At 37.9% G+C, this 12,705-nt stretch overlaps 1 protein-coding gene across 10 annotated transcripts in view; it reads left to right on the forward strand.

Moving 5' to 3' along the window:
- Positions 1-12,705, forward strand: part of TTLL7 (tubulin tyrosine ligase like 7) — a 134,094-nt gene that overhangs the window by 34,985 nt on the left and 86,404 nt on the right. For 3 of the 10 annotated variants that reach the window (XR_011532520.1, XM_008526454.2, XM_008526456.2), the window contains exons 2-4: positions 7,023-7,220; positions 7,429-7,560; positions 12,419-12,540. Coding sequence is in view for 9 of the 10 variants with exons in the window: in XM_008526454.2 (XP_008524676.2) it covers positions 7,196-7,220; positions 7,429-7,560; positions 12,419-12,540 (279 nt within the window). In the remaining variant the exon portion in view is untranslated. Of the gene's footprint in view, positions 1-3,338; positions 6,556-7,022; positions 7,221-7,428; positions 7,561-12,418; positions 12,541-12,705 lie in introns of those variants that run through there. The other 7 variants (XM_008526455.2, XM_070592529.1, XM_008526457.2 and 4 more) reach the window with 5 other exon arrangements.

Genomic DNA, 12,705 nt, shown 5'->3' on the forward strand with positions numbered 1-12,705 from the left:
GGTTCAAGCAGAATTGCTTTGGCTATTTTACTTCTGCCTATTATTTCAAAAGGCTAAAACATGATAAAGGTGTATTCATTCTTTATATTAAAAATTTCGTCTTGGTATGTATGAGAACACAGGTGCTCACTCTCTGTAGAACAGGAGAGGCTATTGCTTCCTCCCCCTTTCTCTCAAGAGGTATTGGACTTGGTGTTTATCATTCCTGTGTAGTTCTTTACACTTTTATTCCATATGTATGAATTCCTAAGAGGTCTGTAGCTATATATCAATATCTCTACCTCACTGTATATCATATATCCTTGTTTTACATAATTTTAAACTCTATGTAAATAATATACTACTGTATGTATGCCTCGACTTTGTTTCATCTGCGCTGTTTGTGTGACTCATCATGTAGCCCCAGTGCATTTATTTTCATTGTGTATGGTACTTTCATGGTATGAGTGTACCACAGTGTATTTGCTTTCTTGTTGATGTTTATTTGCGTTTCCTCTCCCTGCATTTTTCAGCTATCCCTGACCCTTTCAGACCAAGCTCCCATGCTCCTGGCCCAGTACTTGGGAGTAGAGGATGTATGATTAATCTTTGTGGTGGTTGTTAATTCTCATATGTTTAATGATTTTGGGTAGATTGCTTATATTTGAAATGAATGTCGTGGTTGGTCAGCATTGGTAGCTGGTTTGGGCTCAAATAGGGGGTGTATATAAACTTTCTAGATTAGGAAAACCTCACTTAGGTTTTGCAGTAGCAAATGAGATCTTTTGTAGAAAATGTCTTCCTTTCCGGCAGCTCAGAGCCCTGCTTGGCAAATGCTCTCTCCTTCATTTGTTGCTTGTCAGGTAATTACTAAGTGATCCACATGGCTCTGTTTCAAAAGACCAACGAGCGGGGAATAGACTTCAATAGTCGTGTCCCCCACGTACTTGGAGATTGCACGTGCCACTGACCCTTGGCCCTCTGGTCCACTGGTTCTCAAACTTTTTTTTAAGGATTGGCACCTGGGCTAACAACTGTTGCCAATCTTTTTTTTTTCCCTGCTTTATTTCCCAACCGCCCGCCCCCGCCCCCGCCCCCGCACACAATTGTATATCTTAGTTGCAGGTCCTTCTAGTTGTGGGATGTGGGATGTGGGATGTGGGACGCCTCCTCAACGTGGCCTGACGAGCGGTGCCATGTCCGTGCCCAGGATCCGAACCCTGTGTTTTGATGTCCTGTTCATTATACCTCTTTAAACAACTGTCTAGGGGGCTGAGAATAACAAGAGACCTTGTGAAGATCAGAGTTTTATATGTAAAAATCCGTAAGAGTGCCTACCACATAGTATGTTTTACATAAGTGACTCTATCAACCCCATCCTTCTCTTCATCTTTCTCCTTGTCTTATTCCTCTTCCTCATCCTATTGTTTCAGTTTATAGCAGCTGAGGATGGAGAAGTTTAGTTATCCTGTGTGTAAAGCTAAGAAGTAGACTGGAGCCAGTGCAGAGTCTCAGCTATTTTTTTCTAGCCAGGGGAGAATACTATAAAGTGGAGCTATGGAGAACTAGAAAATAGTATGTAGGAGTGGGTAGCCAGGTTCAAATAGGGAGTAATCAAGGTTGGAGTCTGTGATGGTTGTTAGTGTTACTGGCGTTTTTTTCCTATTGGTCATATGATATGATTGCTTTTCCTAACTCTTGTTGGCTGCTGTCATGTGCTTGCTTTAGGCCACTGAATTGTGAACAGAAATTTTGTATATCATTAGTTGCCTGCATGAGATCCTCCAAAACTCTCTTTCCCTCTGGCACAGTGACTGGTTATTGTTAGATGATGGCTGCTCTGACAGCTTGGCTTCCTTGGTGACTGATACGAGGAGCACCCCTGGCCAGTCTTCAGTTGATATGTAGCACAATCAAGAAATAGACCTTAGTTGTTTTAAGCTCCTGAGATTTGGAAGTTGTTTATTGTTGCAATAATATTTGGCCTGTCCTGACTAATGAAGCTTTTTTTTGATGGGTTTTGAGAACTGAAAAGTCATACAATAGGATAGCAAATATGAAAGTTGGGTGGGGGTGAGCTAGATGCCGAAAACTATGATGCTAGGAGCCAAGACCCAGAGTCATCAGGAGTGTATAAAAATCTAATATCAGCACTGGGGAAACAAGGTGGAGGGAGGGCTTGGGATGTCCCTGTCCCGCCTTCAGAAAAGTGATAGACTATCAAAAGTATATAAAACTAGTTAGCAGATGTTGTAAAACATGTTTGTTCTCCTTGTTAGTGTGAAAATAGTAATTTAAAAATCAAGTAGAAAATAAATGCATAGGAAAATCTGGATTTAGGAAGAAGAACCTTGTTGGAGGGCTTAAAGATTGTTCAGTATCACAGAAAGTCTTACATTTCCACATTCCCTCCCCATCACACATGTTCCCATCCACACATGCTTACATGCCCATATGTGCACATATGTGTCACATTTTTATCAGCTTCTCTTGTATAAGTCATTACCCTCCTTGAAATATCACCTCCCTATGAGGGCTATTTGAGTACAATATTCAAAATTGCAACCCTTCTCTTTCCTTTCCCCCCACATTCCTGATTTCTTAACTAGCTCTGTTTTTTTCCCCATAGTACTTAGCATTTTCTTTAGTTTATTTAGTATGTTTATTGTTATTGTTTGTCTTTCCCCCACTAGAGTGCAAGCACCACAAAGAAAAAAAGTTTTTATCCATTTTGTTCACTGAGAACAGTGCCTGGTACATAGCAGTGTTTGTGGAACCGCAGAACATTCAGGAAGGCCGTCTGGATGCGATAGGTGCCTAGGTGTTCCAAGAAGGGAGATTCAATCTGAGGCAACTTTGTGATCTCAACCTAAAATGTGGTTGAGACATTTTAAACCACAATGTGATTCTCTTGCTCTCCTTCCCTAGCTTTTAAAATAGTTCCAGTCAAGCAGAATTAAGCTTCTTGGTGAAATCTTCAATATGTCATGTTTAAAGACTGAATTTTGAAGGTATTACAAAAAGTGGGAAAGGACACAGACTTTAGAGACAAACTACTTCCTTCTTACCTGTTAGGTGTGACTTTGGGCAAGTTCCTTAACCACGGAGTCTAAATTTCCCATATGTAAAATTGGAATAAAATGTACGGGAGCAGTTACTGGGTGGTCCAAATACACTCAAAGTTAAGTGAAAGTGTTTAGTACACAGTAGGTACTGGTTTATGTTGGTTCCTTTCTCCTTCCCCTCCTCACCATAAAACAGCTTTTATTACATTTTTATTTAGTAGTATTTTACATATTTTCAATTTAACCCTAAATTTGGTTCCCACTGGCCTTTGTCAGGTTATTTTTGTAATCTATGGTAAGCTAAACTTCACAAATACAAATACACAATACAAAAAGCCCGTGTATAGCATTCACCTGGGCATGGGTTTTTACGGGTTATTTGGAAAGGTCTGAGTTCCCTTTGTGTTATTTACACAAAAGGTGTTTTGTCTTCATCTTGTTGTCATCAAAAATATCAACAATGCTATCCTCATTGGTTGGCATTTTAGACTGTAGAGCTGGAAAGAATCAATTCCTTCCTTTTGCATATTAAGAAATTAAGTCATCTGTCTGGTAAGTGATGGAGTAAAGGATAAGAATTCGAATTGACTTCATGTTCAGTGCTCTTTCTCCCGTATTATACTTTCATCTAATACATATTTTCTTCTACGTGAAATACAAAATTTGATGGTTTTGTTATCACTATGATAATGTCGACACAAACTTTTATCACATGTATTTAAGTTTTTGAATAGGTAACACATGCACGGAGTACTAAAAGGTGTACATAAAAGTAAGTCTCCCTTCGCTCTGCCCCCAGCCACAACTGGCCACCGCCACTCTGTGCTTTCATTCCGTATGTTCTTCTGTTATTATACCCAAATGTCAACTGTTATGTACTTTGCTTTTTTTACTTAAAATGTAAAAGTAATATATTGTAAATGATGTGTATTTGCTTCTCAGAGCTCCGTGACCGCCTCTCCTTACTCCCAGCAGTTGTTAATTAATTGATTGATTTTTAAGTTCATGAACAAGAGCTTATTGAGCGCTGTGTTCGGCACTGTTCTAGGCTCTGGGACTGGAGGAGTGAACAAGATAGAAGAAAACCACTGTTTTCACAGAGCCTACCTTCTTGGTTTGTGGTTGGTGATGTGATAGGGGTACAAATAACAATCTCTGTGATAGACGGGAAGAGGGAGAAATGAATTTCTTTGGACATGATCAGAGGAAGCTTTAAGGAAAAAGTGGAAATTTATCTGGATTTTAAGTGACGGTAGAAATTCACTGGGAAGAAAGGGTGCTCCAGCACAAAGGCACTGGAATTACTTTTTGTTGTTTCAATCTTGTGTATCTATTTTTTCGCATGGTTAGCACTGAAGTTCTGCATTAAAGGTTACCATTTGCTTGAAATTTTGGAAAACTGATTCCTTTTGAAAGTGGCTTCTTTATTTGCGAAATAAAATTGTTCCTTGTCTTAGAAATTAATTTCTGCTGCTATCCTAATTCATTTTTCCCAATTTGTTTAGTTGAACTAGATATGAGGATTTTCATAGATGATTTTTACCTTTTTTATACACTTATAAGAGTCTTCTTGTTTTACTTTTTTCTTACAATTTTACATGTATATGTTGTAATGAACTATTATCTGCTTCAGTGCCATTCTCAGGCAACAGCAGAGGTCGTAATCTTGGCTGCACACTAGAATCATTTGGAGAGCTTTAAAAATGCTGATACCTGGGTCTGAGGTGAGACCTGGGCACCAGGATTTTCAGAAGCTCCTCAGCTGACTGTACTTTGCTGCAAAACGAAACCATTGGCTTAAAGTATCTCAGAGGTAACTGAAGCATGCTTTCTGCTTTGGGAAAGTAGGTAACCATGGCTCATCTGAGTGGTGTGATCAATCTGTCATCTCAAATCTCTTGCTTAGAATAAAGTGAAGTGATTAGAATTGAGATGGCAGAATGAAGTCCTTGAGTTTGTTAAAGCCTTTTATTGTTATTCACCAAACCATCAGTGAATTAAGTAAAGCATGTATATGGATAGAATAATTTTAAGGCCTTTAAATTCCTGTGTGGTTGGGGGAAGGGATAACAGTTCTTGTTTTGAGTTCTATACAAATCGAAGTCATTTGGCTCATTTTTAAAGTCAGAAGTTAACAAATCTGTTTTTACAGCCTACAACAATTGCTAATTTATTGTTAGTGTAGTTAGGCAAACTTTCTTCTCAACCTCCTACTGACTTTGTCACCTACTTTCAATGTAATAAGTACTCTGTTACCATAAGAGGATCTTTGTTTACTCCAGTAACAAGATGTTGGACAAGGACTTGTAAACTCAAACAGTTACCTCCTGAGGTGTCAGAGAACTTCCAGAAAGAAATCAAACTGAACTTTAGACTACTCCTTTCTTTTATTCTGAAAAGTGATCTAGTCTGTTTCCAGTTTGGAATTGGGAGCTGAGATCAGGTTAGGGATGTTTACTGTGATTTCACTGTTTGGTGTGAAGTAGTGTAAATTCCCAGAATACACCCGTCCCTTGCAGTATGCACTGCAGTAGGGTTTCAGACTTCTTTTACATCTATTCAGCCTGGTGTCTGAAAATAGCGGGGCTCAGTGAATAGAATAGATAATCAGACAGAATTGGGTTCAAAGCCTAGCTTTTCTATTTATAAGCTGTGTTACCTTGATTTATTTAACTTTTTGATCCTTAGCTTCCATGTGGAGAATTGGGGGAAATGATGTCTAAGTTCCAGGTTTGTTAATGAGGTAAAATATCTTAGATTCTTAACACAGTGCCTGCCCACAGTTGGTCTGTAATAGATAATAGTTCCCTAGTTTTGATATTGAATTATTCTAGAGAATTATTCTGGTAAAAATGATACCTGAGAACAAATTAAGTTCTAAATTTTCTTTAATAATGACTCCTGAGGTAATGTATATGAGTCGCATTTTATGTAGCTGAATTTCTGAATCTTTCTGAATTTCTGATAAACCTGATAATCTCCTGACAAGGGCGTTGATATCATACTGTTGTTTATCATGATAGGTTTTATAGTTTTCCTTGTGTTTAGAGACATTTTACAAGAACTCAAAGCTTCTTTGAAAGGAGAGATTAGAAAGTTGATAGTATAGACTGGACAGTATAGTGTAGTCAGGGCATAAATACCTAGGTTCATACATACACAATGAAAATATAAGCAAAGTGTAATATGGGCCATGTTGGGGTGTAGCCAAATCAAATTATTTTATTCATTTAAAAGTGTTTATTGTATTCCTCTTTGTGCTCAAATAAGATCGTCATAGTAATGACTCTTCCTGTTTTCTGCTTTCAAAATTCTTCTCACTTTTAAAGGCGTATTTCAAATGTGGTCTGCTTTATGAAGTGGGCCCCCACCGCCCAAAAAGGAATCACTGTTCTCTGCATTCTGTCAACATGTGACCGCCCCACCCCGGGCACTTCCTTCTCTGTTTCTATTTAAGGCAGAGCTGCTGCCAGGGTTCCGGCACTGGGGTGAAGGTTGTGTGGGCTTCTGGGTAAGGGCAGTGGCTTACATCAGAGAAATTTTAATTTTAGTCTCCACTTTGTTGCATTCTTTCTCTGTAAAGATTTGTCCTTTCTGAGCTCAATTTACTTATCTGTAATATGGGGATGAAAGCTTCTACCTCATAGTTTTGTTGAAAGATTAAGTGGTGTAGTGACCTAAGATAGTAAGTGTTCAATAAATTATAGTGAATATTGTTGTTTTGTTTGTATATGGCATGTTATTTATTGGATGTTAATATGAAGTGTGACATATAAAACCTCCTGTAGACTGCACTTTTTAGGACTGGAAACTATCACTTGGCATTTTGCATAAAGTTTAATAAATTAGCAAATATTTGTTGATTGAATACATTAACTTTCACCTTTGCTTGATTTTTAAAAAGAGTAGTATTGGCATATATCAAAAAAACTTCATAAAAGTTGTTTTCTAAATAACTTTGTTTTAAAATCCCTACAGGTACTCTCTTGTCCCATAACTTGTGTGCTGAAATCTGAGAATTCCACCAAGATAATATGATAGGAACGTCCAGAGATCTGGAGCCTCATCCTACTTAGCCTGATGCCGGCCTTCCAGCTTTCCTGAGAGCTTGGTGCCGAGCACACGCCACTTGCTCCTCGGCACAGGCAATCATGCCATCTCTGCCTCAAGAAAGAGGTAAGCAGGTTGATTTAATCACGTTACACAATATGGGTGTATTATAGACCATTGCTGCTAATTTTTTTTTAAGAATTAAAAATTAATGGGGGGCTCTTAAAGAAACAGAGATTATAATTTTACTTTGCTGGTGGGGGGCATTTGTGTTCTCTGGTATGGAATTTTTGTTATTTCGGTGATATTTGGTTGGCTTATATTTCTTTTAAAGTTATTCAGGGACCCTCTCCCTTGGATCTGAATACAGAATTGCCTTATCAAAGCACCATGAAAAGGAAAATCAGAAAGAAGAAAAAGAAGGGAACCATTACTGCCAATGTTGCTGGGACAAAGTTCGAAATTGGTAGGTCTCCTGAGTCATGAGATTGTCATAATTGTTGGAAAACTAGTTTGATGTTGAAAACAATGTAGAAATTCAGAGAGAGAGTTATCTTTTATGTAATGGGTTTTTTTGTTTTTTTTAAGATTGGTACCTGAGCTAACATCTATTGCCAATCTTTTTTTTTTTCCTTCTTCTTCTTCTTCTTGCCAAAGCCCCCCAGTACATAGTTGTATATTCCAGTCGTAGGTCCTTCTGGTTGTTCTATGTGGGATGCCACCTCAGCATGGCCTGATGAGTGGTGTCTGCACCCAGGATCCGAACCAGTGAAACCCTCGGCTGCCAGAGTGGAGTGTGCGGACTTAACCACTTGGCCACGGGGTCGGCCCCTGTAATGGATTTTTAAATGCCTTCTATAAAATTTTCCTTTTTATGAGATATTTAACATGTCAGTAATAAAATAGAACATCAACGTAAGCTAAAAGGTTTAGTTATTAATGGGCTAGGATTAAATATATATGATTTTGATTAATACATAATTTTTAAATCAAGTATAAAATAACATGAACATTAAAACCCAATGGTTCTAACTCTAATCTTTAAATATAGATGTGCTTAGGAAAATTGTATGGTTCTAATGCATTTTTCACTTAGGGCTAAAATTCTCTTTAATCTGTAACATTCATTATTTTGTAAATAATTTTTTAAACATCAAAATGTTAAATGTAAAATGAAAAGTGCAAAATTTGAGATTTTTATTAAATAATGAGAGTCTGACTTAAAAAACAGAATAAAACCATATTTCTCTCTCTGCTTTAAAGAATTCTTTTGATGATGCTGTTGCTTTTTATTAACGGAATTCTAGTTTTTATGTGTAAGCAGTATCTGCAGAAGAATTAATTGCTTTAAGTTAAGATGCTTTTGCTCAGCATTGCAAAACTCATTACGAATACTATAAGTACTCAAACAATCTTCTTCTTTTTCTTAATAATTTTGTATTAAAAGAGTTGTGTAAAAATCATATGACCCTCAAGGATGTTGATTATTCTTACCCTTTTTCATCTTGAGAGTCTCATTTCCATGTATAGTAATTCATGAAAGTTCATCAGCAATTAATGGAATATTTGATTGGAATTGAGATCCCCCAATATGCTATTCCAACAAGGGTTCCTCAGAGGAGAAAACTTTAAGCAAGTTAGAGTGGGAGGGTGCGATGTGAGAGGTTCAGGGTTTACTTGTAGCATATTTTCTAGAGTGAAAAAAGAAGAGTAAGGTGACCACTATAAATGTGATTGATGGGTGGCGTTCACTTACCCTCTCCTTTGTTTTGAAGGTTCTGGTGGGGTTCCTAAGGAACCTGGATCTAAAGGAGAGTGTTCAAGTGCAACACTCTCCCTCTCGCTTTTGCAGGAAGTTTTCCCCCGGGCTCAAGGTGCATTAGCATTCTTCATACTGATTCCCTACCTCTTTGCTGAGCCCTGCTCAGTGGGGTTTAGCAAAATTTCTGGCTAGATCAGGCTTGGAGTCTTGGATCAGGGACTGCTGGGAGAATATGGAGTTAAGTACAGGGGAGGGAAAGAGAATAGGCCATGTGTCAGGGAGAAAGCGCTACCTTGCTTTTCTCTCACTTAACCTAGTGATATGCAGCAGCTAACTTCTTGTAATTTGATTACTGCTCCCTTGACAGGCTGAATTATCTAATGGAAAGATAACCAGGCCATCTGCAGGACACTAGTGTTTTTGCCCTGGCATTGCCTGTTTGCTCACGTAGAATACTTTGGCCACTACTAGTTTTCATATTAATCCTTTTTATTACCCTTGACTAAATGTTTTCACATGCATTACCTCATTTAATCTTCCAAATAACCCTTTGAAATAGGCTGCATTACTCCCTTGCTCCCTTTTCCCCTGTGTTTCCTCACTCTCATAGTGAATTTGAAGTGGCTAAAAGCCATAAGAAAATAAATAAGGAAAAATAAAGATAGTAAAATAAGATGAATCTTGTGGCTGATGAGAATACAAAATACGTTCCATGAGATGCTCTCTAGTTAGAGATGGGCATGGATTTGATTCAGAGCTTCCTAGCCACCCCAGCAAATATTGAAACATTACCAATTTTAGAATGTACAGTGTCCAGAAGATAAAATCATACTGGTTATTCAAAGGAAATGTATGACTTTTTCTATTCCTGCATCTTGAGAGAAATTTCTCTCATATTTCCTCAGGTAGACATGTTGTGGAATAGTGAAGTACATTCCCAAAGTAGTCCTACAATTAATACATTATGAAATTTCACATTATTATTTTTATAATTCCCCTATGGCAGAGTTGAAGAAACTGAAGCTCAGTGAGAGCCACGTAACCAAGGTCACACAGATGGCAAAAGTGGAACTTGAACCTGAATTAATTTGGTGCTAAATTCACGGTTCTTTTCACGATATCATGCTGCCTAAATAAAATATAAAATTTAAAATGAGGACTGTTAAGGTGTCTTCTGTATCAAAATTCAGAGTCATTGCGTGGGTTCCTGTTTTTAAAACTCCTGAACAGCCTCTGAAAGTTCTGTGGGTCAAGGCAAAAAAAAAAGGTAAGGCAGATTTGTGAGGAATATATTTTTGGTAGTTTTCATTAAATGGGGACAAGAAAGATTGGAGAGGGGCTGGCCCCGTGGCCGAGTGGTTAAGTTCGCGCGCTCCGCTGCAGGCGGCCCAGTGTTTCGTTGGTTCGAATCCTGGGCGCGGACATGACACTGCTCGTCAGACCACGCTGAGGCAGCGTCCCACATGCCACAACTAGAAGAACCCACAAGGAGAAATATACAACTATGTACCGGGGGGGCTTTGGGGATAAAAAAAAATCTTACAAAAAAAAAAAAAAAAAAAGAACGACAGATTTCTTTAAAAAAAAAAAAAGAAAGATTGGAGAAGGGGATATGTAAGTTTGCAAAGGGAAACGTGAGAAAAATTGTTAGTGTGGTTATCTCTATTTTACCAATAGAGAGTTTGGTTTGGTAGAAATTCAATATGGGGCAATTATTTCATCTCTCTTTTAAAAGAGAACTCCTAAAAGACCAACATTTAAAAGCATGGATTTAGGGTTTAGCTGTCAACAACCTATTATTTGGAACTAACACATTAAAGGAATTTCTTTTCTATGTGGTGGAGGAAGTATCTTTAAAAAGATACCAATTGATTTCTAAAATTTCAGTTCTAACAAAAATGTGATTAAATAGCTTAGCTGAAAAAAGTGACAGTTTAATACCTTACATTGTGTTTTTCTCTGAAGTTTAACGTTGTCAGCTCTCCAAGCTTTGAATTTCATAATAAAAGATTTATATGTGACTGACCTTACAAATTTGATTTTGTGACTCTAAAGAAAGAATGGATCTTTTCCACCATAGTTATGTAACCTGATTGTTCCCAGCCTCACTGGCCCACGAATACATTAATACCCATGTTTTAGTAACTCATTACACTTCCTCCCTCCATGATGGCCGCTAGTTCTGTTTCGCTCAAGATCTTTCCAGTTATTTCTGAGAGGCCCCAGACAATGTCTCTCGTGGACTCAGGAACAGGTCTGCTCCTGACCTGCTGTTCTGGCCTCATCATGGTTCTCTGCTTCTAAGCCAGTGAAAGGATTCTTCAAGGCTGTGTCACTATTGCCCTTGCCCTTCCTATGAGCTCTGGAAGGCACAGCTGCTCCTGAGCCCTTAGGATGCCAAAGCTACGTGGTGGTCTGTGGCAGACAAGAGAGGAACAGCCCTTTCCCCAACTCTTGTACATTGCCACCAGGGCCTTCAGAACAGCGCCCAGTTTTACTAAGGTTCTCACGGAAAACAGTTACTTCAACTCAAAAATCCCCTTCCCAACCTCGTCTATCTCCAATCACCGTCCTCTCCTTTTATGCTTGTGTTCTAGGCACTGTTGCATAAAAAGCCCTTTATTTCTCCTCAGCCAAAAAGCAGTCAAGAGTCCCCAGGACTTGAGACCAACAGGTGCCTGGTCATCAGTTTCACTCTTAAGACAAGTTCAGACAGTTGATCCATTTTTACCATTTCTGCTCATATATAGGGTACCAGTAAAAGGAAAACATTTAAAAATAAATTATTGAAGCACTGCTGTGTAGTAACACCATTCTGTTAAGACTCAGAATTCTTTTGGAACCCAAAATTTATCCTAAGTATTTGCTATATTTATTTTAAACTTGAAATTCATTGGAACAAAAATATCAATATGTTAATTGTGATATCCAAGTTAGAGAGGAGCATATAAATAGTTGGTACTAAAAAACAAGCTTTCCTCTGAGCATAAATTTTTCAATGGGATTGGAGTGTTGGGAGCAGATGGAAGGGCCATTTTCCAAATCTCCGCCGTGAATTCTGCTGCATTATTTCATATCCTGAGTCAACATAGCTGACTCGGTTTTAACTGCTAAAAATAATTTGAACTAGGGAGGTGGAAAGTATAGGATAGGTCTGGATGATCAGGGGCTATTTTTACTTTTTCCCTTTTGTACCTAGACCAAGGTCACAAAAAAGCCATGAAAGCACATTTTCCTGAGTAAAAATGTTGTCTCAGCTGTGTGTATGTTTGTTGCTATGAATAATGACTAAACTCTTTAGCAGTGTTGTGTACCTGTTAAATCTCAGAGGATTGAAGCTAAGGATTTTCAGTGTAACCTAAAAACAGTTGTTAGTTACTATTGAGTGTAATCTGGCCCTAGATAAATTGGTGAAACTAAAAATACGGTTATCCTATAACTAATGTGTATTTTACAAATGAAATACTGTGAGCTGGCATTTATATATATCAGAAAACGTTTCCACAATGAATGTATTTCAGAATTATGTTAATTTTGGTTTAAATTAACTGTTTCCTTGCAGTCCGTTTAGTAATAGATGAAATGGGATTTATGAAAACTCCGGATGAGGATGAAACAAGTAACCTCATATGGTGTGATTCTGCGGTTCAGCAGGAGAAGATTGCAGAGCTGCAAAATTACCAGGTGGGAAATTAATCAGGACCAGTTATTGGTCGTTCGGAAAGTTGTATGAACTCCATTATAATTTTCTTTAGATAGGGTTCTTAATATGTTGAAATATTAAATTTCAGTTCTAACTTACCTGAATAGCCTGTTTTGTTGCTGTCTAGTTGTACTGACTATTTCTGT

This window comes from Equus przewalskii, chromosome 24 (assembly GCF_037783145.1).
Source record: "Equus przewalskii isolate Varuska chromosome 24, EquPr2, whole genome shotgun sequence".
Taxonomy (NCBI): Eukaryota; Metazoa; Chordata; class Mammalia; order Perissodactyla; family Equidae; genus Equus; species Equus przewalskii.